The sequence below is a fragment of the Phyllobates terribilis genome, unplaced genomic scaffold, assembly GCF_046119375.1.
Source record: "Phyllobates terribilis strain yellow unplaced genomic scaffold, ASM4611937v1 Scaffold_1__5_contigs__length_1240528914, whole genome shotgun sequence".
In the NCBI taxonomy this organism is placed as follows: domain Eukaryota; kingdom Metazoa; phylum Chordata; class Amphibia; order Anura; family Dendrobatidae; genus Phyllobates; species Phyllobates terribilis.
Genome location: NW_027362761.1, coordinates 1,139,684,073 through 1,139,707,819, shown reverse-complemented (window position 1 = coordinate 1,139,707,819; position 23,747 = coordinate 1,139,684,073). Strand labels below are relative to the sequence as shown.

Genomic DNA, 23,747 nt, shown 5'->3' with positions numbered 1-23,747 from the left:
CCCTAGCTGACCCTGTCACTAAAAATATAGGTGCCATTATTATCAGAATTATGGAACTTCCAATATTCCATATTTCGTGTTGGCTCTGAACGTCTGGGGACCTCTGTTAAATTCCCTTTGACTTCCTGGGATTCCAACCTTCTAACCTAGATGTAGATATATCGTAAGCCTGTGTCTAATTACCCCCGGAGTCTGCCAGGGGAAAATACACTTGCATTTTAATTGAGTTGTAGCACCTCTTGGCTGGTATTTGTTTACAAGTCACTACTGCTGTGTGTGTCAATTTGCATAGGAGCAGGTGGTCCATGTGTTAGCTCTTGGTCCTTTGACAATTACTATAGGGGAGGGGGAAAGAGGGGTTTGGGAGAAATTGTTCATACTTTTCTTAATATCTCCATGACAGACTTTTTTGACACTTTTAGGATTAGTGAGTTGGTTAGTTGAACAGTGTTATTGACGTGCCCCCTGGGCCGTGGGGTACCCGGTGCCGGGCCGGTGGATGCTGGGGGGTGATGTCACAGTGGCGGTGACCCAGTCCGTGGCCCAGGGCGGTCAGTAAAAGGGGGATATTTATAGGGGATTTAAAGTGTTTGTAATAAGTTTGTGACGCCACCTGTGGTGTCTGGTAAGGATTACCAGAGCTGCGACAGTCCTCTGAGGCAGGTGTTTGGGCAGCTTGGTTAGGACTGCTCCCCACGGGTGGAGCAGGCCTCAGGGCAGTGTAGGGGTAGATGGTGGATGCTGGTGAGAGACGGCAGGACGGTCCCGGAGGAAAGACGGACATTCACACAGGGGTAAGCTTCAGTACCTTTACTGGTGATGATGCAGGCTCGGTCCAGGGTACTCCGGGTGAAGGGTGCACTTTTGGACTCTCACCAGTGAGCGGGTATAGGGCCTCCTGATCTGTGGCTTTACTCGCTAAGCTTCTGACCTGCCTGGACCTAGGCCTAGCTTGGTTACTGTCTCTCTCTCCCTTGCACCTGCTAACCTGGTGGTAGGGCCTTCTCTTGGAGATCACGCTCCCTGGACGCTGGGGCCTCCGTGACTCCTAGGCCTGGTACTGTAGTCAGCGTTTGGTAAACCTGGGACCTGTAGTCCTCCAGGGGTTCCGGTGGTCCCTGCTGAGTATAAAGGGTCCCCGTAGGCGCAGACCCTGTGTCCGGTATATATCTCGGGGTGAGCCTGGTACAGTATGCTCCTATGCCCCCTCGCTACTTCTTCCTTCTACTCTCGCCTTTGGCCACACTCAGGGCCCTCATCGTGCTGTAGGCCTTGGCTCACCTAAGCACAGCAACCAGTGTGCTGCCTCTTCACTGCTCTCTGAGCGTCAGCACGCTCTCTGTTCAACTCTCAGCTCTGTCCCTCTCTGTGTCTGAGTAGGAACTCTCTGAACTCACTTCTGACTAACAACTGAGCTGCCTGGCTCCACCCTCACTATATATATCCCTAACGGGCTCCCTCTGGTGGTCTGAGGTGGTAGGGTGGAGGTGTGTGAATGTGTGAGGGCTTCTTGTGAAGAAGTCCATCCATGCACCCTTCTGGGTTCTGTGGCACCAGTGCACAAACGGGGGCGCCACATTATCCTACACAGATGTTGAAGTTAGCAAGACCGGGTTACATGTGTGTTACATAGGTGTAAGATGGACGAGATTGGAAAAGGGAAGAGGGTGGTTCTGTTCAGAATACTTGGATCTGTGACATGTCCAGTTCAATGCATTAGTCAGTATCGGATTCGTAGGCCTAATGTGGTAGATGGTTCCTTTTTAATTTATGAGGACTGAACGGCTCTCTAGGTTTCAATTTTTAGTGGTCTTTCGGAGAATAATGAAAAGGTTGGGTTTTAACCATAAGAACTTTGCATCTCATTAATTTAGTATAGAGGCAGTAACAGAAGCAGCTAGGTGGGAGTTAACTGAAAGTATGGTTAAACAATTTGATCATTGGGAGTTGAGTTAATACACCTTACATATACATCCATATACAGTACAGACCAAAAGTTTGGACACACCTTCTCATTTAAAGATTTTTCTGTATTTTCATGACTATGAAAATTGTACATTCACACTGAAGTCATCAAAACTATGAATTAACACATGTGGAATTATATACTTAACAAAAAAGTGTGATACAACTGAAAATATGTCTTATATTCTAGGTTCTTCAAAGTAGCCACCTTTTGCTTTGATGACTGCTTTGCACACTCTTGGCATTCTCTTGATGAGCTTCAAGAGGTAGTCACCGGAAATGGTCTTCCAACAATTTTGAAGGAGTTCCCAGAGATGCTTAACACTTGTTGGCCCTTTTGCCTTCACTCTGCTGTCCAGCTCACCCCAAACCATCTCAATTGGGTTCAGGTCTGGTGACTGTGGAGGCCAGGTCATCTGGCGTAGCACCCCATCACTCTCCTTCTTGGTCAAATAGCCCTTACACAGCCTGGAGGTGTGTTTAGGGTTATTATCCTGTTGAAAAATAAATGATGGTCCAACTAAACGCAAACCGGATGGAATAGCATGCCGCTCCAAGATGCTGTGGTAGCCATGCAGGTTCAGTATGCCTTCAATTTTGAATAAATCCCCAACAGTGTCACCAGCAAAGCACTCCCACACCATCACATCTCCTCCTCCATGCTTCACGGTGGGAACCAGGCATGAAGATTCCATCCATTCACCTTTTCTGGGTCGCGCAAAGACACGGTGGTTGGAACCAAACATCTCAAATTTGGACTCATCAGACCAAAGCACAGATTTCCACTGGTCTAATGTCCATTCCTTATGTTCTTTAGCCCAAACAAGTCTATTCTGCTTCTTGCCCGTCCTTAGCAGTGGTTTCCTAGCAGCTATTTTACCATGAAGGCCTGCTGTGCAAAGTCTCCTCTTAACAGTTGTTGTAGAGATGTGTCTGCTGCTAGAACTCTGTGTGGCATTGACCTGGTCTCTAATCTGAGCTGCTGTTAACCTGCGATTTCTGAGGCTGGTGACCCGGATAAACTTATCCTCAGAAGCAGAGGTGACTCTTGGTTTTCCTTTCCTGGGGCGGTCCTCATGTGAGCCAGTTTCTTTGTAGCGCTTGATGGTTTTTGCAACTGCACTTGGGGACACTTTCAAAGTTTGCCCAATTTTTCGGACTAACTGACCTTCATTTCTTAAAGTAATGATGGCCGCTCGTTTTTCTTTACTTAGCTGCTTTTTTCTTGCCATAATACAAATTCTAACAGTCTATTCAGTAGGACTATGAGCTGTGTATCCACCTGACTTCTGTACAACACAACTGATGGTCCCAACCCAATTTATAAGCCAAGAAATCCCACTTATTAAACCTGACAGTGCACACCTGTGAAGTGAAAACCATTTCCGGTGACTACCTCTTGAAGCTCATCAAGAGAATGCCAAGAGTGTGCAAAGCAGTCATCAAAGCAAAAGGTGGCTACTTTGAAGAACCTAGAATATAAGACATATTTTCACTTGTTTCACACTTTTTTGTTAAGTATATAATTCCACATGTGTTAATTCATAGTTTTGATGCCTTCAGTGTGAATGTATAATTTCAAAGTCATGAAAATACAGAAAAATCTTTAAATGAGAAGGTGTGTCCAAACTTTTGGTCTGTACTGTATATATGATTTATATGAGCTCCATGTTCAGTTTTGCTAATTACATTTTTCCCACAGCTCCAGATACAGGTTTTGTTTGGATTATAGGTCACTCGGTTGTTTATTGGGGTGCACTTAGAGTGTATTTCCATCCTGAAACCAGTAGGTTATTAGGTCTTGACTGGGACAAGGTGTGATGTATTGGATTGGTATTCTGGGTATGTTATGGTGTGGAGTTCTCCTCCAATTCTGTTACTATTCTAGACTTGATCGCCCTCCACCTGTTTTGGTTTTATATGTTGGGGGGAATGACCAAGGTGTTCCAGGGATCTAATTAGAGACAGTAAATTGGATTTACTGCAGCTTTGGGTCTTGTTTCCGAATGTTATTTTGGTATTGTCAGACATTGTAGCCTATCTTATCTGGCATAATGTTCGTTTGCAGAGAGAATTAATAAAGCCTGGGGGCAAGTTAATACAGTCGTGTCTAGCTTTCTTATTAGGAATGGAGGTGAGGTTGTGTGGCACAGAGAATTGGAAGCTTCAAATCCAGATTATCTCAGAAAATATGGAGTACACTTTAATGAAGTGGGTTTGGATCTTTGGAATTTGGATTTAAGGGAAGAAGTTACCAAGGCAGTCAAAGTCTGGCGGGACTCTCGGGTGCAAAGTTTCGCTCTTGTTCGTCATGGAGGTGAGGAGGTCAGGGATGGCCTTGGTTAATGGGGTAGGGTCACATCGGAGGTATAATGACCCTTCTTTATTGAGTGATGGTTTAGTTCCTGCTGTGACTTTTCCTGGGGAACAGATTAAAAAATTGTAGAGGGGACAGCATTGTGACATTTGTCAACCCCCGAGTTGGCCAACAAATTGACCTCGATTAATTAAAACTGGCATTTTGTACACCAGTCTTAATGATGGACATGTAGGAATCAGATTCGTCTAAGTCACTGAGAGGCAAATGCCACATAATTAAATTATGCGCACCTTATCAATGGCAATCGCCTCTGAGCACCTCGCCGAAACATTCCTCCAGCCAAGGACTGAAGTAACATTTCTGGCTTGAAAATGCCACAGCTGTGGTGTAACCTATAGAGAGGACTTTGACACACCCCGTCCCACCGAAGCTACGCTTACTTTGGTGGAGTTGGCCAAAACTGGTGTAAAAACGCCAAATGCCTCAAATTGCTTTGCCCAACTTTGTCTTGAGCAAAACTTTTGTGGTTGTTTTATGCCAGTATTTTGGTGAAAACTCCTTCATGAATTGGGTCCATAAAGTAAAATAGATGAGCCCAGGATAATCTCCAGCAATATAGTGTAGAACAGTTTAATACCTACAATATCTATATGTGAGGAACCAATGAGTTGTTAAAATTGCATGTAAAATGCAACCACAAACTCAGTTGAATACCCCAGAAAGCTAGATCGAAAAATGGATAAAACATAAAACAGTAGCTAAAAAACAGTAAAATCTAATGTAATAAGGTTGAGGCTCACCCAAGTGATCTCAGTCATAAATTCAGGTCAGGACAATATTATAATTCCTGTAGAACTGATTTTAATGACATTTGTGTAGTCATTTCAGGGAGATTTCACTGGATAAAATTTGGAATATGAAGAATAAAATATTTCCTTCCTAATATACCATTTTTTAATTTATTTTTTTTTTTTTTTTACAGTGGAGCCAGAATTTAGATACATTGGCAACATGCACGGCAATGAAGTCGTTGGAAGAGAATTACTGATTTATCTAGCACAGTATTTGTGCTCAGAATATCGTCTTGGAAATCCCAGGATCCAGACATTAATCAACACCACCAGAATTCACCTTTTGCCTTCCATGAACCCAGATGGCTATGAGCTGGCATCAGAGGAGGTAACATGTTCCATTCTTTTAGATTGTAAGCTCTTATGAACAGTGACATCTCTCCTTTTTTGTCTCATTGTTTGTACATTTTGTTTTGATGTGTCGTTTTTAGTGATGAGCGAGTATGTTCTATTAACCCTTTCGCCGAGTATGCTCGGGCCGAGCACCGAGTAGTTACAGCTGCTCGGTGATATGGTTGAATCGCTCCCGTGTGCATGATTTGCGACTGTTTGACAGTTTTATTACATGGGAGGAATGTCTATTTCTTACACATTCCTCACATGTAATAAAACTGTCAAACAGTCGCAAATCATGCACACGGGAGCGATTCAACCATATCACCGAGCAGCTATAAATACTCAGAGCTCCGCCCGAGCATACTCGGACAGAACACTAGTCGTTTTACTTTTTGCTTCCCTAGACATGGATATAACATGTAGTATGCTATCAGTAGTCATGATTAGGGGCAGATTAAGAGTTTACTGCATACAATTATTATATTAAAGAGTTCCTGTAGTTTTGGAATAATCTGTTTCTGAGCAGATGACTTGTATCCTACATTTTTTACCAATATTCCCTTCTGCTTGCGTTGTCTCTAATTTTCAGTTATCTCTGAGCTAGTGAGTCAAGGCTAGCTGTTATGATGTCCCCCATGCACAGCACACAGACATGAGGGATTCCTGCTCTCCTTCTCTCTATTACACTTGGCTTTAGAAGCAGCAGCATGGAGTACATTGTATAGCAGTGTAGCTGTGAATCCTGCACTGGAAGAGGTAAAACACTGACCAAGAAGCAGCATGGAGTACATTGTATAGCAGTGTAGCTGTGAATCCTGCACTGGGAGAGGTAAAACACTGACCAAGAAGCAGCAGCATGGAGGACATTGTATAGCAGTGTAGCTGTGAATCCTGCACTGGGAGTAGTAAAACACGGACTAAGAAGCAGTAGCACCATAGTGTGTATCTCTCTGTAACTCTTCTCCTCCCCCTATGGATAAAGTTCAATAGGCACCTGTAATCTGATCCTTCAGTGAGCTTACAGTCCATTTTCTCCAGAGAAAGATGGACATCAGTTGTATTTTTGAGTGATTAGTTCAGGAGAAGGGGATGAGTTGTAGGAGAAGTGGCTCATAAGTAAAGAAAGAAGCATATATGAAAAATTCATATATAGATATACGAAGGAATTAATTGGGGCTCAATTTTGATAAAAGGTGGAGAATCACTTTAACCAATGTGTTAACCATTTGATTACCCTATATATTTACCATTTGTTGTATAGAAAAGTTTATAAAAAGAAAGTTTGAAAACTTCCAGAAAAATATTACATAGAATCCACATGATTAAAAATATATTTCTCTTATGAAAAAGAAAAAAATAGATTTATCTGAATGTCTTCATCTCTCAGGGTGCTGGCTACAATGGATGGACAAATGGGCGAATGACAGCTCAGAATATTGATCTCAATAGAAATTTCCCGGATTTGACATCAGAGGTGCATAAGATTATGAAAGTTCGCTCAGCACGAGTTGATCATATGCCAATTCCCGAGTCGTATTGGTGGGGTAAGGTATGAAGGATTTTGATTTTTTATTTATTTTGTACAATATTATATGATTTTATGCTTATAGAAAATATGTAATATTTTCTTCAACTATAGTTTTAGAATTTTAGACTTTTAAATTATTTTCTACTTATTTGTGTACTATATTTTATAATTTTGTAAGTATGTTTATCTTTAGATTCGTTTTATGGTCCCATAATGCGTAATTATTATCCTGTTAGCGCTGACAGGGGCAGATCTATTAAAACTCAAGAAGAGTTGGCAATATCCACTTATTCAGAGGGGTGCAGCTAACAACACAATGAAAAAACATATCCATACACAGATATGACATGATGTAGTGTACAGGGCCATATTTGGAGTCCAGGTACTTTTTGTGCTCGTGCCTCCTTTTGCTGAGTCAGACTATGAGCATGCTCCTGTGCATCGGATTGTGTAAACATGCCGCCGACCACCTTATGAACGAGCAAAAAGCTTGTTCATCCGGTGAACAGATCGTTTATACATTAAATCTGACGCTCCCTCTGGGCCGTGGGGTACTCTGTGCCGGGTCGGTCGTTGCTAGGGGAGATGTTACAGTGGTGGTGACCCGGTCCATGACCCAGGGCGGTCAATAAAAGGAGTTTATTTACAGGGGATTTAAAGTTATTATATACAGTTCGTGACGCCACCTGTGGTATGCGGCTATATGGAGCCGCCACTTCGGAGCAGGTCCTCTGGAGCTGGTGTAAATGCAGCAGAGTTGGTTCAGCTCTCCACAGGTAGAGCTTAGCTCCAGGGCAGTGTAGATGTTGCTGTTATGGAAGTAGCACTCGTGGTGCAGTGTAGTGCAGGGGGTGATGGCGCAGCAGTAATAAGTGACAGAGACAGTGGGATGCAGTCTTCCTAATTTACTCACAGTTCTTATTTTGCTCCTGTTTACAACTGGAGATCATAACTTCCCACGTCATGCTGCGTTCACCGGGCAGGGGCTCAGCCAACCCTCAGGTACCTCCGGAGTACATAACAGGACCCCCTTCTGTGTGTTCCTTCTGGCCATCTCCCTGCACCTCACACCTAGTGTCCCAATCCAGTGACCGTGGACCTTGCCAGGCGACGTCTTCTTTGTCCCCTGGGTCCTCTATAGCCACCTTCTTGGTGAGACAGATGTGGCTTGTGGCTGCAGTACCTGAAATACTGCAGCCTCCGGTTTCCTAGTTAAGGCTTAAAGAACTCCGCTAGATTAGGGACCGGTCCCCTTTGTGTGATCTGACCCCTCCACCTCCTGGCAGATTCGGGCGTACGAGTGACCTCCAGCACTACCCGTACCCCTGGGGTCCCTTCCACGTTCCTGGAGCCTTTCTCCTGCTCCTCTCTCTTCAGTCTTGGGCCTCTCTGGCTAGGCCCTCCTCCTGAGCAGAGCTCCTACAGAGCTCCTGCTCCTCTCACTGCCCTCCTCTGACTGAACTCACTGACTGGAACTGAACTGCACTCCCAAGATGGCTTCCCTCTTTATACTATTCCCAACAAGTGCTCCCCTGATTTACTTCCTCCACCCACACCCACTACATGGTTCTCCCTACTTTGGTTCCCCCCACTCCAGCCAGGGACAGGGCTCAGCAGGATAGCGACTCATCTTGCCCCTTCTGCTGGTCTGGAGTAGTGTAGTGTTGGATGCAGGTGTTAGGGTCCCGGGCAGTACTCCTTCCTTACCTGAGAGTGAGATACCACACCTCTGGGTGAGATGCAGTACCTCTGTGGCGAATGAACCCTCAGGGGCGCCACAAATCATTGGCAGCATATCGCCCCATGTAAATGACTCACCCCCTGGGCCGTGGGGCACCCGGAACCAGGCTTCAGCGCAATGTTGGGGGTAGTAGTGGCAACCCGATCCCGTGGCTCAGGGTGGTCAAACCAAATGCTGTGGCAGTCTATTTGTAGGGTTTTGAATGTCCGACTACGCCACCCGTGGATTGCGGTCAGGGAGGACCGCCGCTGCAAGGCAGACCGCTGAGGCTGATGTAGATATGCAGCACAGGGATAGGATAACTCCCCACGGGAAGAGTGTAGCCTCAGGGCAGTGTAATAGAATGCTGGGGGTGATGGTGCAGGAGCAGCATAAATAACACAGAGTCCAATGATGCAGTCCAGGCCTTTACTCACAGTTGTTATCCATGTCATTTCTGTCAGCAATGACTGCCCAAGCCGTGCTGCGTCCACCAGGTGAGGGGCTCGGTCAACCCCCAGGCAATTCAGGAGTATGGCACAGGACCCCTTCTGTCCTTTCTTTGGCCTCTCGTGCCCCACCAGTGACCAAACTTCTGTCCAGCTGCCGCGGATCTATGCGGGCAAACGTGGGCCCCGCTTCCCGCTATCCTATATGTTGCCTTCCTAGTAGGTTTGGCGGGGGGTCGCACCAATAGATGATCACGACCTCCGGTTTTTGGCTGAGGGATAATTTACCTCCACCAACTTGGGAATCTGGTACCCTTCCACGACCTGACCCTTCACCCGATATAATGTGGGTTTGCAATGGTTGCTGTCCGTTCTGCTCTCTCTTAGGGTCCCTTCTGCCTTCTTGTTTCTGAAGCCTTTCTACTCCTCTGTCTCTCCTCTTTCCTTCCTTCTCCTTCTTCTCTTCTCCTCTCTGGCTCCGGCCTTTACCCTAGGCCTGCCTCGTGGAGCTGAGCTCAGGCTGAGCCGCAGCTCCCTGTCAGCTCTCTCTCCTGCTCTGACTGAACTTCCTCTCTGCATTCACACTAAAGATGGCTCCCACCTTTTATCTACCACTGTGTCTGAGCTCAGGTGACCAGCACCCAATGAGCTCCTTCCTATGCTCCAGAAACCGTCCCCTTCTGCTCCTACATCACTGGGTTCTCTCCCCCCTCCCCACTCCAGCCAGGGACATGGTCAGTTGTGTCTGCATATATATAAATGGGAGCACCGTCGAGCTGTCCCCCGGAAATGGGGTGAGTGTGTGTTTGCAGCTAACTGAGCCCTGGTCCATACTCCATCTTCACCTGGGAGTGGAATATCACACCTCTGGTTGAGGTGCAATACCCCTGTAGCAACCGAACCCTCGGGGCGCTACATAAACAAGTCATGGGCTGCTGATAACATGATACAAGAGAAGAATGATTGTATTAACCATTGTTCTTTCCCTATCAGTTTCTATGGGGATAATTAACTGGGCCGTAAATGAGCGTTGATTGACTTTTATATAGCTGATGGGTGGTTGTTAATGTGCCTTTAGGTCCACAGCTGTCTCTGGAAACCTCTATACACATGCACACTCAGTCGAGAGTGCGTAGATATTTAAGTAATAACTTTCTGATCAATGGGAGTCCAACCGCCCGGACCCCCACTGGTTGTAAGAACCGGGCTCTGATGGAATGGAGCAGTGGCCTCACGTGCTTCATTCATTCTCGAAGGGACTGCAGGGGAATGCTGTGTTCTGAAGTTCTCTCTCTACTGTAGTACCATCAGTACCACAGAGAATGAAGGATAGGCAATAACTTTTAAAATTGGGGAAACACATTTAAAAGTTTTTTTAGGATACTTTCTTATTTTTTTAATTAAATTAGATAGTCTGTTCTGAGTGTGCATGTAAGTATTTGGTAAGTGTATATTATATGCAAGTAGTTAATGCGTGTATATATGTGTTTGTTTTCCCTAATTGGTCAGTGACTTCTGTTCCACCAATCAGTGCAATGTTCACCTCCAGCTCTTCCCACCATGTTATGACTGTTACCAGCCAGCATGCAGATGATACACCCCCCAGATCCCCCTCGGTGCATTCAATGCTACTTGAGCTGACCCTCCCCACTAATTAAACACTTACACCAGCAAACGCACCACTTCACTATTCCTGGCCAAATCAATGACTGCCAGTCGCGAATGCACATACAGTGGTGTGAAAAAGTGTTTGCCCCCTTCCTGATTTCTTATTCTTTTGCATGTTGTCACACTTAAATGTTTCAGATCACAAAACAAATGTAAATATTAGACAAAGATAACACAAGTAAAGACAAAATGCAGTTTTTAAATGAAGGTCTTTATTATTAAGGGAAAAAGAAATCCAAACCTACAGGGCCCTGTGTGAAAAAGTGATTGCACCCCCCCCCCCTTAAAACATAAATTAACTGTGGTTTATCACTCCTATGGGAAGCGGAGTTCAATTTCCCTAGCCACACGCAGGCCTGATTACACTTGTTCTCAATCAAGAAATCACTTAAATAGGACCTGCATGACAAAGTGAAGTAGACCAAAAGATACTCAAAAGCTACACATCATGCTGTGATCCACAGAAATTCAGGAACAAATGAGAAACTAAGTAATTGAGATCTATCAGTATGGAAAAGGTTATAAAGCCATTTCTAAGGCTTTGGGACTCCAGTGAACCACAGAGAGAGCCATTATCCACGAATGGCGAAAACATGGAACAGTGGTGAACCTTCCCAGTAGTGGCCGGCAGACCAAAATTACCCCAAGGGTGCAGCGACGACTCATCTAAGACATCACAAAAGACCTCACAACAACATCCAAAGAACTGCAGCCCTCACTTGCCTCAGTTAACGTTAGTGTTCATGACTCCACCATAAGAAAGAAACTGGGCAAAAATGGCATGCATGGCTGAGATTTAAGACTAAAACCAATGCTGAGTAAAAAGAACATAAAGGCTTGTCTCAGTTTTGCCAGAAAAAATCTTGATAATAGTCAAGACTTTTGGGAGAATATTCTGTGGACTGACGAGACAAAAGTTGAACTTTTTGGAAGGTGTATGTCCCATTATATCTGGCGAAGAAGTAACACAGCATCTCAGAAAAGGAACATCATAAAATATGGTGGTGGTAGTTGTAACGGGTCTGGGAGGTGGAGCCTCTGAGCAACTATACAAAGGGGCAGTCCTTGTAAGGAAGCGGGTAGCTCCCAGGGAAGGCAGGTAGTCACGGCAAGTGACAGGGACAGTCTCTGGGTAGAAGAGGCAGGAAGTCACGGCAAGTGACGAGGACAGTCTCTAGGCAGGCGGATGGTCACGGCAAGTGACAGCAGGGTAAGAGTCTCTGGACAGGCAGGTGGTCACGGCAAGTGACGGCAGGGCCTCCAGGTAGGCTAGCAGGCAGGTAGCAGGTGAGCACTCCCAGGTGAGCGGGCAAGAGTCTCTGGACAGGCAGGTGGTCACGGCAAGTGACGGCAGAGCCTCCAGGTAGGCTAGCAGGCAGGTAGCAGGTGAGCGGGCAAGAGTCTCTGGACAGGCAGGCAGGAATCAAGCAGGTATCTGGTAGGTACTTCCTGGTCCGCAGGCGGACTGATCCATAGACAGACTGGCAGGTGCTGGTAGGCAGACTGTCGGACCACAGGATAGCAAGCAGGTAAGCAGATATCAGGCAGGTATCAGGCAGGTGATTGGCAGGTAACTGGTAACGGGACCTGAGGGCCGAAGCAGAGTTGAAAGGCTTTACAACAACATTGCTCGGGCACCTCCATTTTGGAGGAGGTGCCTTATATATGGTGAGGTCCTCTGGCCATTGGCCGGGGACTCCTTAGGACGGCGCGCGCGGCCCCTTTAAGAGAGGGGGAGCGCGCGCAGTGCGCGCCCTAAGCACAGAGGCCGGGAAGCAGAGCGAGAGGTGAGGGGAACGGCGTCCCTGTCTGGCTGGAGGCAGGGATGCCGACGCTACAGTACCCCCCCCCTTTAGGCCCCCCCTTTTTTAGGCCAGAGAGAAATTTATCAAGGATGAGCGGGGCATGGATGTTCTCCCAGGGCTCCCATGTTCTCTCCTCAGGACCAAACCCCTTCCAATCCACTAGAAAAAAGGACTTTCCTCTTACCCTTTTGGTGGCCAGAATGTTCTCTACCTCAAACTCTTTTTCAGTGGAAACCGGAGCAGGAGGCGTACCTGTAGACTTGGAAAAAGAGTTAAGTACCACGGGTTTGAGTAGAGACACATGGAAGGAGTTAGGGATCCGCAAGTTGGCTGGGAGTTTCAATTTATAGGCCACCGGGTTGATTTGTTTGATAACTTCCAGTGGGCCGATGAACCGAGGCCCTAACTTGTAGGAAGGAATCTTGAGCCGGACATACTTGGACGAGAGCCAGACCTTATCTCCAGGACGGAATTGTGGTGGATCCAGACGTCTTTTGTTAGCCTGTTTTTTCATCCGCTCGGATGACTGAAGAAGTGCGTATCTGGTACTTTCCCAAATGGAGGAAAATTTGTTAACGAGAGATTCCGCAGCCGGATTGTCCACCGAGGTGGAAACGGGAAACGGGATCCGTGGATGCTGACCGAAGACTACAAAAAACGGGGATTTGGAGGAAGATTCGCTCTCGTGATTATTGTAAGAAAATTCGGCCAACGGTAAAAGATCCACCCAGTCGGAATGTTGAGCATTAACAAAGTGCCGAAGGTAACTGGTTAAAATTTGGTTGATCCTTTCTACTTGGCCATTGGACTGTGGGTGATATGCAGAAGAAAAGTCCAAGGTGACCCCCAGCAGTTTACACATGGCTCGCCAAAAACAAGAGGTGAACTGAACCCCTCGGTTGGATACGATGTGGAGAGGAAGACCGTGTAGACGGAAGACATGATGGATAAAGTCTTTAGCTAACTCTGATGCAGACGGGAGACCCGGCAAGGGAATAAAGTGAGCCATTTTGGAAAAGCGGTCAGCGACCACCCATATGACCGTACAACCGGCAGAGACAGGGAGGTCTGTTATAAAGTCCATAGCTATATGCAGCAGGGGCAGCAGGTACAGGAAGAGGAAGCAGACGGCCGGCTGGCAGATGTCTCGGAACCTTGTTGCGGGCGCAGGACACACAGGCTGAAACAAAGTCTATTACGTCCTTGTGCAGGGTAGGCCACCAGTAATGCCGGGAAATAAGCTGGAGGGTCTTTTTCTGACCAGCGTGGCCAGCTAGCTTGGACGAGTGTCCCCAGTGTAAAACCCTCTCACGATCAGGAACAGTTACGAATGTCTTACCAGGTGGAAGACGATTTAGATTCACGGGGGCAACCTGCATTACTTTGGCGGGGTCGATGATGTGTTTAGGCTCCTCCTCAAGATCAGAGACCAAAAAGGATCGGGATAAGGCATCAGCTTTGATGTTTTTGTCAGCCGGGCGAAAATGTAGAATGAAATTAAAGCGGGCGAAGAACAAGGACCACCGGGCTTGGCGCGGGTTAAGTCTCTGGGCACTCTGGAGGTAAGCCAAGTTCTTGTGGTCCGTGTAAATTATTACCGGGTGAAGAGCCCCCTCGAGCAGGTAACGCCACTCCTCCAGTGCCAACTTAATGGCCAACAATTCTCGGTCTCCTATAGAATAGTTGCGCTCAGATGAGGAGAAGAGTTTGGAGAAGAAGCCGCAGGTTACCATTCTTCCGGAAGACGACTTTTGGGTAAGTACTGCTCCGGCTCCGGAGGAGGAAGCGTCGACTTCTAGAAAGAATTGTTTGTTGCCGTCTGGACGATGCAGCACAGGGGCGGAGGAAAAAGCTCGTTTTAAAGAAAGGAAGGCCTCCTCTGCTTCGGGCGGCCATTCTCTGGGTTTAGCGCCCTTACGGGTGAGCGCCGAGATAGGGGCAGTCCGGGAAGAGAAGTGCGGAATGAAAATGCGGTAGTAGTTGGCGAAGCCCAGGAACCGCTGAATAGCCTTCAACCCCTCTGGTCGGGGCCACTTCTCGATGGCAGACAGTTTCTCAGGGTCCATTTGTAGGCCGGTCTGAGAGATTATGTAGCCCAGAAACGGAAGCGAGGTCTGCTAAAAGAGGCACTTCTCATATTTAGCGTAGAGGTGGTTCTGCCTGAGCCTGAGCAGGACCTGACGAACGTCCCTCCGGTGAGTGAGAAGATCCGGAGAGAAGACCAAGATGTCGTTCAGGTACACCACCACGCAGGAGTAGAGAAGGTCACGGAAGATGTCATTGACCAACTCTTGAAAGACGACGGGAGCATTACAGAGACCGAACGGCATTACAAGATATTCATAGTGGCCATCCCGGATGTTGAATGCCATCTTCCATTCATCCCCCTGACGGATACGGACCAGATTATACGCCCCACGGAGGTCCAGCTTGGTGAAGATTCTAGCCCCCCTCAGACGGTCAAATAATTCAGGAATGAGCGGAAGGGGGTATTTATTCTTCACTGTGATCAGGTTAAGGCCTCTATAGTCTATACAGGGACGGAGTGAGCCGTCCTTTTTGACGAAGAAGAAGCCTGCTCCCGCCGGGGAGGTAGATTTCCGGATAAATCCCCGGGCCAGATTCTCCTCAATATATTCAGACATGGACCGGGTCTCAGCAGCAGACAAAGGGTAAATACGCCCACGGGGAGGAGTAGCGCCGGGCATCAGGTCTGTTGGGCAGTCGTATGGTCTATGAGGGGGTAACGTCTCTGCGTCTCTTTTATTAAAGACGTCCGCAAAACACCAATAGGGAGCCGGAAGGCCGGGTAGATTGGCTGGGGTAGGAGAAGGACGAGCAGGATGAACGGGAACTAAACAAGACTTTTTTCAGTCCTGTCCCCAGCGAAGAACTTCTCCGGTCTGCCAATCAAGCACGGGTGCGTGTCTCTGGAGCCAAGGTAGGCCTAGCAAGAGGGCGTGAGAGAGCCCGACAGCATTAGAGATGTAGAGGGTTTATTTCTGTCTAGGGTGACCTCTCTGAGCGATCCTAGACACAGGCGTTTCCCGACCTCTCCGGGCAGGAACGGATCCGGTGCTCCTTACTGCCACAGTAGAAGCAGCTCCCCTCGGCACGGCGTAATTCCTGACGGGTCTTGACCATCTTGGTCTGGTCGACCTGCATAGGCTCGGGTGAGTGCGCCGGAGGAGTAACTGAGGAAGTGACGGATCTCTGGAAGGTAGGGGCAAGGCGTGGAAACCTCTTCTCACGGGTGACCTCTTTGGTGCGCTCCTGGAACCGGATGTCAATCCGGGTGGCAAGTGTAATTAAGTCGTTGAGAGTGGTAGGAATGTCCCGACCGGCGAGTTCATCTTTAATACTGCCGGACAGACCCTCCCAGAAGACGGACACCAGGGCGTCGTTATCCCAGGCAAGCTCCGAAGCAAGGGTTTGGAACCGTATGGCATATTGGCCCACGGTGAGACTTCCTTGGCGGAGGCGTAGCAGAGATGAGGCGGATGAGGTCCTCCGTCCTGGTTCATCGAAGACCTTCAAGAAAGCCGTGAGAAAGGCGGGCAGGTTGGACACCAGGGGGTCTACTCTCTCCCATAGAGGATTTGGCCAAGCCAGCGCCTCCCCCGTGAGATGGGACATGATGAAGGCTACTTTGGCTCGGTCGGTGGAAAACTGGTGTGCCAACAGTTCGAAGTGCAGAGTGCACAGGTTAATGAAGCCCCGTGCCTGACCGGGATCTCCGCCAAAACGAGGCGGGGCGGTGAGGCGAGGACCGGGAAGAGATGCCATGGAATTGATGGACAGCGGCGCTGCCGGGGTAGGATTCGTGCGACTGGAAGCCGGTCCCGAAGATGTAGTCAGTGTGTCCAGGCGTGAGTTAACACTACGCAGGTGGCTCAGGATGGACTCCTGTTGGGACCTCTGACGGGACAGTTCATGGCAAAGGTCCGAGAGCGAGGGAGCTTGGGTGTCACCGGGTTCCATGGCCCAAGCAAACTGTAACGGGTCTGGGAGGTGGAACCTCTGAGCAACTATACAAAGGGGCAGTCCTTGTAAGGAAGCGGGTGGCTCCCAGGGAAGGCGGGCAGGTAGTCACGGCAAGTGACAGGGACAGTCTCTGGGTAGAAGGGGCAGGAAGTCACGGCAAGTGACGGGGACAGTCTCTAGGCAGGCGGATGGTCACGGCAAGTGACACCAGGGTAAGAGTCTCTAGACAGGCAGGTGGTCACGGCAAGTGACAGCAGGGAAGAGTCTCTAGATAGGCTAGCAGGCAGGTAGCAGGTGAGTGCTCCCAGGTGAGCGGGCAAGAGTCTCTGGACAGGCAGGTGGTCACGGCAAGTGACGGCAGAGCCTCCAGGTAGGCTAGCAGGCAGGTAGCAGGTGAGCGCTCCCAGGTGAGCGGGCAAGAGTCTCAGGACTGGCAGGTGGTCACGGCAAGTGACGGCAGAGCCTCCAGGTAGGCTAGCAGGCAGGTAGCAGGTGAGCGGGCAAGAGTCTCTGGACAGGCAGGACGGTATCAAGCAGGTATCTGGTAGGTACTTCCTGGTCCGCAGGCGGACTGATCCATAGACAGACTGGCAGGTGCTGGTAGGCAGACTGTCGCTCCACAGGATAGCAAGCATGTAAGCAGATATCAGGCAGGTATCAGGCAGGTGATTGGCAGGTGATTGGCAGGTAACTGGTAACGGGACCTGAGGGCTGAAGCAGAGTTGAAAGACTTTGCAACAACATTGCTCGGGCACCTCCATTTTGGAGGAGGTGCCTTATATATGGTGAGGTCCTCCGGCCATTGGCCGGGGACACCTTAGGACGGCGCGCGCGCGCGCTCCCCCTCTCCTAAGCACAGAGGCCGGGAAGCAGCGCGCGCTGCCAGCAGAGCGGGAGGAAGCCGCCGGGCACGGAGCGGAGAGGTGAGGGGAACGGCGTCCCTGTCTGGCAGGAGGCAGGAACGCCGACGCTACAGTAGTGTGATGGTCTGGGGCTGTTTTGCTGCTTCAAGATCTTAAAGACTTGCTGTGGTAAATGGAACCATGAATTCCGGTGTCTATCAAAAAATTCTGAAGGAGAATGTCCTGCCATCTGTTCGTGACCTCAAGCTGAAGAGAACTTGGGTTATGCAGCAGGACAATGATCCAAAACACCAGCAAGTCCACCTCTGAATGGCTTAATTAAAACAAAATTAAGACTTTGGAGTGGCTTAGTCAAAGTCCTGACCTTAATCCGATTGAGATGCTGTAGCATGACCTTCAAAAGGCGGTCCGTGCTCAAACTCTCCAGTGTGGCTGAATTACAATGATTTTGCAAAGATGAGTGGCCAAAATTCCTCCAGAGAGTTGTAAAAGACTCATTGCCAGTTATAGCAAACGCTTTATTGCAGTTATTGCTGCTAATCGTGGCCCAACCAGTTATTAGGTTTAGGGGGCAATCAGTTTTTCACACAGGGCCCTGTAGGTTTGGATTTCTTTTTTCCTTAATAATAAAGATCTTTATTTTAAAAACTGCATTTTTTGTTTACTTGTGTTATCTTTGTCTAATATTTAAATTTCTGTTTTGTGATCTGAAACATTTAAGTGTGACAAACATGCAAAAGAATAAGAAATCACACAACTACAATACTCCACTGCAACCAGTCTACTTTCCACCAGTCCAGTTTTTTTTTGTGTGTACTAAAATGGTGAGATGGATGAAGCAGGACTTGGAGTGTTGCAGCGGATCTATCTTTTCCTCTTTCCTCGGTGGCACTTCAGTGGAATCGGTGTTCTTTGCTCTGATAGGAGGAGCAACAGCTAATTGCTGCTACCAGCTGGTGTGCGCACTAAATGATGATCGCAACCAGTGTGGAACTTCACCCTGCACACACACACTCATGCACCGGCAAAATAAGCATTTTTTAATCTTTTTTTTATACTTCTGGCCTTGCCCCCTAAAACCTTTTTGCCTAAACACTAGATCTCAAGTGTGTATAAAAAATGTGCTTGTATCAAAATATATAGTCAAGATAAAAAAAATTACAAAATCTTTCCTAAGTCACAGTGTGGACAAGGAAAACATTTAAAAGCACATAAAATTCTAAAATATCAGAAACATGTAAATCTGGGTATAGATCCTTATAAACCTGCTCTGCCTCAAAAGCAGATAACAATTGGACACACCAAATAAATATGTATACCCAAACCGGAATATAGTGGTATCAAACCTGCCTGTATGAAGAATTAAACCTATAATCAAGATATTATCACTCATAGGCCATGCTCACACTTTGAGTATTTGGTCAGTATTTTACATCAGTATTTGTAAGACAAAACCAGGAGTGGGTGATAAATACAGAAGTGGTGACGTGTTTCTATTATACTTTTCCTCTGATTGTTCCAATCCTGGTTTTGGCTTACAAATACTGTGGTAAAAAGCTGACCAAATACTGAACGTGTGAACATGGCCATAAACAGAATATAGGCTGGCACGAGAGAGTATAAAATACATAACTAAAAAAACTAGAACAAATAGAGAAGGTATTGGCAGAACACTCTAAAATTTATCAATAGTGTGTCCAGTGAGAGGTGGAGGGACGGAAAAGCCAATACAGCTTCTGCTAGTGATGGACAGTCCGGCTCTTTTTGGTTATCTGGATCACTTGGCTCCGCTCACCGAATAGAGCCGGCTCTTTTGGATTCTAAAGGGATCCCTATTAAATGTGTTCACCATAGCTGAATACACATTTAAGATGAAATTAACGCAGTCGATTGGTCGAGGGTTTTGGCCTCCGGACACCATTATTTCCATTCAGAGAATTTAGTGGCTCTTTCTGGGGTGCTGGCTCCTATCATTTCCAGCTCTTTGTCTTGGATCGGTCGCGGACAATCCATTGCTAACTTCTGCGGGAATGCTACTACAAATAACAATAAGTCTGTCTTAAAAGGAACATGTCTCAAAATACTATTAATCTGCAGATACAGGGTTAACTTGCAGGTTAATAGTAGAGATGAGCGGTGTTCGACTAGAACTGTTCGCCAATCTCAAATTCGAGCTGTTTTGGGCGGTGTTCGAGTTGTTCGACGAACCCGAACGATTTGCAAAAAATTCGGCTGTTCGAGGTTATGTTCGATAACTGTTCGTGCACCAAAAGCGTGTCCTGCATGTCTGGCGCTATTTAGAGCACCAATCATGCAGGGATTGTCTGCCACTCACTGTAATGCCACAGCCATGGTGGTTGTGGCATTACAGTGATTGCCCAAATCGATGGGAACAGTGCCAACAGTGAAACATGAAAAGCCGGCAGTTCAGCAGCGGCATACACCTGTACCCGACAATTTAGAACCGAAAGAATAGAGCTTCACACATAGATTAGATAGATATAAACATGTCAGCCACATATATACGAAGTACAGTGAAAGTGCTGCTTACTGTACTTGTCATTTAGCGTAAAGGATTTATCAAAAAAAATAATAGTGTTTTCATGCACCGTCTCTTTAAAAAAGCCGGCCGGCAATTCAGCATCTGTACCCGACAATTTATAACAGACAGAATAGAGCTTCACACATAGATTAGATAGATAGAAACATGTCAGTCACATATATATGAAGTACAGTGACAGTGTTGCTTACTGTACTTGTCATTTAGCGTAAAGGATTTATCAAAAAAAATAATAGTGTTTTCATGCACCGTCTCTTTAAAAAAGCCGGCCGGCAATTCAGCATCTGTACCCGACAATTTATAATAGAAAGAATAGAGCTTCACACATAGATTAGATAGATAGAAACATGTCAGTCACATATATATGAAGTACAGTGATAGTGTTGGTTACTGTACTTGTCATTTAGTATTAAAATAAAGGATTTATTATTAAAAAAATTGGCGTGGGGTTCCCCTTAATTTTAGGCTCTAGCGGAGGTTAAGCAGACGGCTGGGGCAGATGTTTGAAGCCTGGGAAGGGGGTAATACCCACGGAGCTTCCCAGGCTACTAATATCAGCCCCCAGCTGAATACATAGCCTTTACTAGCTATTAAAATGGGGGACCCCCCAAAAAAAATGACGTGGGGTCCCCCCTAATTTAATAGCTAGCAAAGGCTAGGCAGACAGCTGAGGGCTGATATTAATAGCCCAGGAAAGGAGCCATGAATATTGGCCCCCTCCCAGGCTAGAAACACCAGCCGTCAGCCGCCCCAGAAATGGCGCATTCATAGGATGCGCCAATTCTGGCACTTAGCCTCGCTCTTCCACGCTGCCCTGGTGCGGTGGCAGGGGGTAATAGGGTTGGGGTTGATGTCAGCTTATAATGCCAGCTGACATCAAGCCCAGGTTAGTAATGGAGAGGCGTCTATAAGACACCCCCATTACTAACCCCATAGTCAAAGTTAAAAAAAACACAAACACCCAGAATAAAGTCCTTTAATTGAAATAAAGACACAATCCTTTATTGTTCTAAATTAAACCATACTTACAGTCACGCCCATTCCAGCTGAAGCCAACGATCTCCTGCAATAAAAGAAAAATAATAAAGCAACCTCATCCTTACCTTTCCATGGTTCCCACAACAGCTTCAGCTCTGCTACATCGAGATGACAGGCTGGACCGCAGCAGAACGCTGCCATCCAGCCTCTCATCCCGCAGACACTGAGAAGCGCAGGCTTGCTTGCGCTGCTCAGCGTCTCTCTGTGACGACATCCAGATGAGCCGAGTTCATGTCCAATGAACTCGGCTCACCTCATGCACGTCACTGACAGCGTGGGAAAATTCTCACGCTGAAGCGGTGAGTGCAGGAGAATTTTCCCACGCTGTCAGTGACGTGCATAAGGTGAGCTCATGTCCAATGAACTCAGCTCACCTCCTGCACGTCACTGACAGCGTGGGAGAATTCTCCTGCACTCAGCGCTTCAGCGTGAGAATTCTCCCACGCTGAAGCGCTGAGTGCAGGAGAATTTTCCCACGCTGTCAGTGACGTGCATAAGGTGAGCTCATGTCCAATGAACTCAGCTCACCTCCTGCACGTCACTGACAGCGTGGGAGAATTCTCCTGCACTCAGCGCTTCAGTGTGAGAATTCTCCCACGCTGAAGCGCTAAGTGCAGGAGAATTTTCCCACGCTGTCAGTGACGTGCATGAGGTGAGCCGAGTTCATTGGACATTAACTCGGCTCATCTGGATGCCCTCACAGAGAGACACTGTGGAGCGCAAGCAAGCCTGCGCTTCTCAGTGTCTGCGGGATGACAGGCTGGATGGCAGCGTTCTGCTGCGGTCCAGCCTGTCATCTCGATGTAGCAGAGCTGAAGCTGTCATGGGAACCATGGAAAGGTAAGGATGATGTTGCTTTATTATTTTTCTTTTATTTCAGGAGATCGTTGGCTTCAGCTGGAATGGGCGTGATGGTAAGTATGGTTTAATTTAGAACAATAAAGAATTGTGTGTTTATTTCAATTAAAGGACTTTTTTCTGGGTGTTGTGTTTTTTTTAAATACTTTACTAGAAATTCATGGTGGTCATGTCTAATATTGGCGTGACCCCATGAATTTCGGGCTTAGGGCCAGCTGATAATGCCAAGCTGGCCCTAACCCCTTTATTACCCAGTGAGCCACCGCATCAGGGCCCTGGATGAGTTGGGTACAGCGCCAGAAGATGGCGCTTCTATGAACGCGCCATTTTCCGGGGTGGCTGCGGACTGCAATTTGCAGCGGGGGTGGCCCAGAAAGCTTGGGCCTCCCTGCGCTGCGGATTCCAGCCCCCAGCTGCCTAGTTGTACCTGGCTGGACACAAAAACAGGGCGAAGCCCCACGTCAATTTTCTTTAAATTATTTCATGAAATAATTAAGAAAAAAAGGGCTTCCCTATATTGTTGTGTCCGGCCAGGTACAAATAGGCAGCTGGTGGTTGGGGGCAGCCCGTTCCTGCCTGCTGTACCTGGCTGGACACAAATATAGTGCGAAGCCCCACGTCAATTTTTTTTAAATTATTTCATGAATTTCCTGAAATAATTTAAAAAAATTGAAGTGGGGCTTCGCACTATATTTGTGTCCAGCCAGGTACAGCAGACAGGAACGGGCTGCCCCCATCCACCAGCTGCCTATTTGTACCTGGCCGGACACAACAATATAGGGAAGCCCTTTTTTTCTTAATTATTTCATGAATTTCATGAAATAATTAAAAAAAATTGAAGTGGGGCTTCGCACTATATTTGTGTCCAGCCAGGTACAGCAGGCAGGAACGGGCTGCCCCCAACCACCAGCTGCCTATTTGTACCTGGCCGGACACAACAATATAGGGAAGGCCTTTTTTTCTTAATTATTTCATGAATTTCATGAAATAATTAAAAAAAAAGTACGTGGGGCTTCGCCCTATTTTTGTGTCCAGCCAGGTACAACTAGGCAGCTGGGGGCTGGAATCTGCAGCGCAGGGAGGCCCAAGCTTTCTGGGCCCCCCCCCGCTACAAATTGCAGTCCGCAGCCACCCCGGAAAATGGCGCGTTCATAGAAGCGCCATCTTCTGGCGCTGTACCCAACTCATCCAGGGCCCTGGTGCGGTGGCTCACTGGGTAATAAAGGGGTTAGGGCCAGCTTGGTATTATCAGCTGGCCCCAAGCCCAAAATTCATGGGGTCACGCCAGTATTAGACATGACCGCCATGAATTTCTAGTAAAGTATTTAAAAAAAACACAACACCCAGAATAAAGTCCTTTAATTGAAATAAAGACACAATTCTTTATTGTTCTAAATTAAACCATACTTACCATCACACCCATTCCAGCTGAAGCCAATGATCTCCTGCAATAAAAGAAAAATAATAAACCAACCTCATCCTTACCTTTCCATGGTTCCCACGACAGCTTCAGCTCTGCTACATCGAGATGACTGGCTGGACCGCAGCAGAACGCTGCCATCCAGTCTGTCATCCCGCAGACACTGAGAAGCGCAGGCATGCTTGCGCTCCTCACTGTCTCGCTGTGACGGCATCCAGATGAGCCTAGGTCATGTCCAATGAACTCGGCTCACCTCATGCACGTCACTGACAGCGTGGGAAAATTCTCACGCTGAAGTGCTGAGTGCAGGAGAATTCTCCCATGCTGTCAGTGATGTGCATGAGGTGAGCTCATGTCCAATGAACTCAGCTCACCTCCTGCA

General features: G+C 47.4%; 1 protein-coding gene across 3 annotated transcripts in view; it reads left to right on the top strand.

Moving 5' to 3' along the window:
* CPZ (carboxypeptidase Z) overlaps positions 1–23,747 on the top strand; it is a 131,300-nt gene that overhangs the window by 31,848 nt on the left and 75,705 nt on the right. For all 3 annotated transcript variants that reach the window (XM_073647667.1, XM_073647677.1, XM_073647658.1), the window contains exons 5-6: positions 5,268–5,464; positions 6,860–7,021. In XM_073647667.1, coding sequence (XP_073503768.1) covers positions 5,268–5,464; positions 6,860–7,021 — 359 coding nt within the window. The remainder of the gene's footprint in view (positions 1–5,267; positions 5,465–6,859; positions 7,022–23,747) is intronic.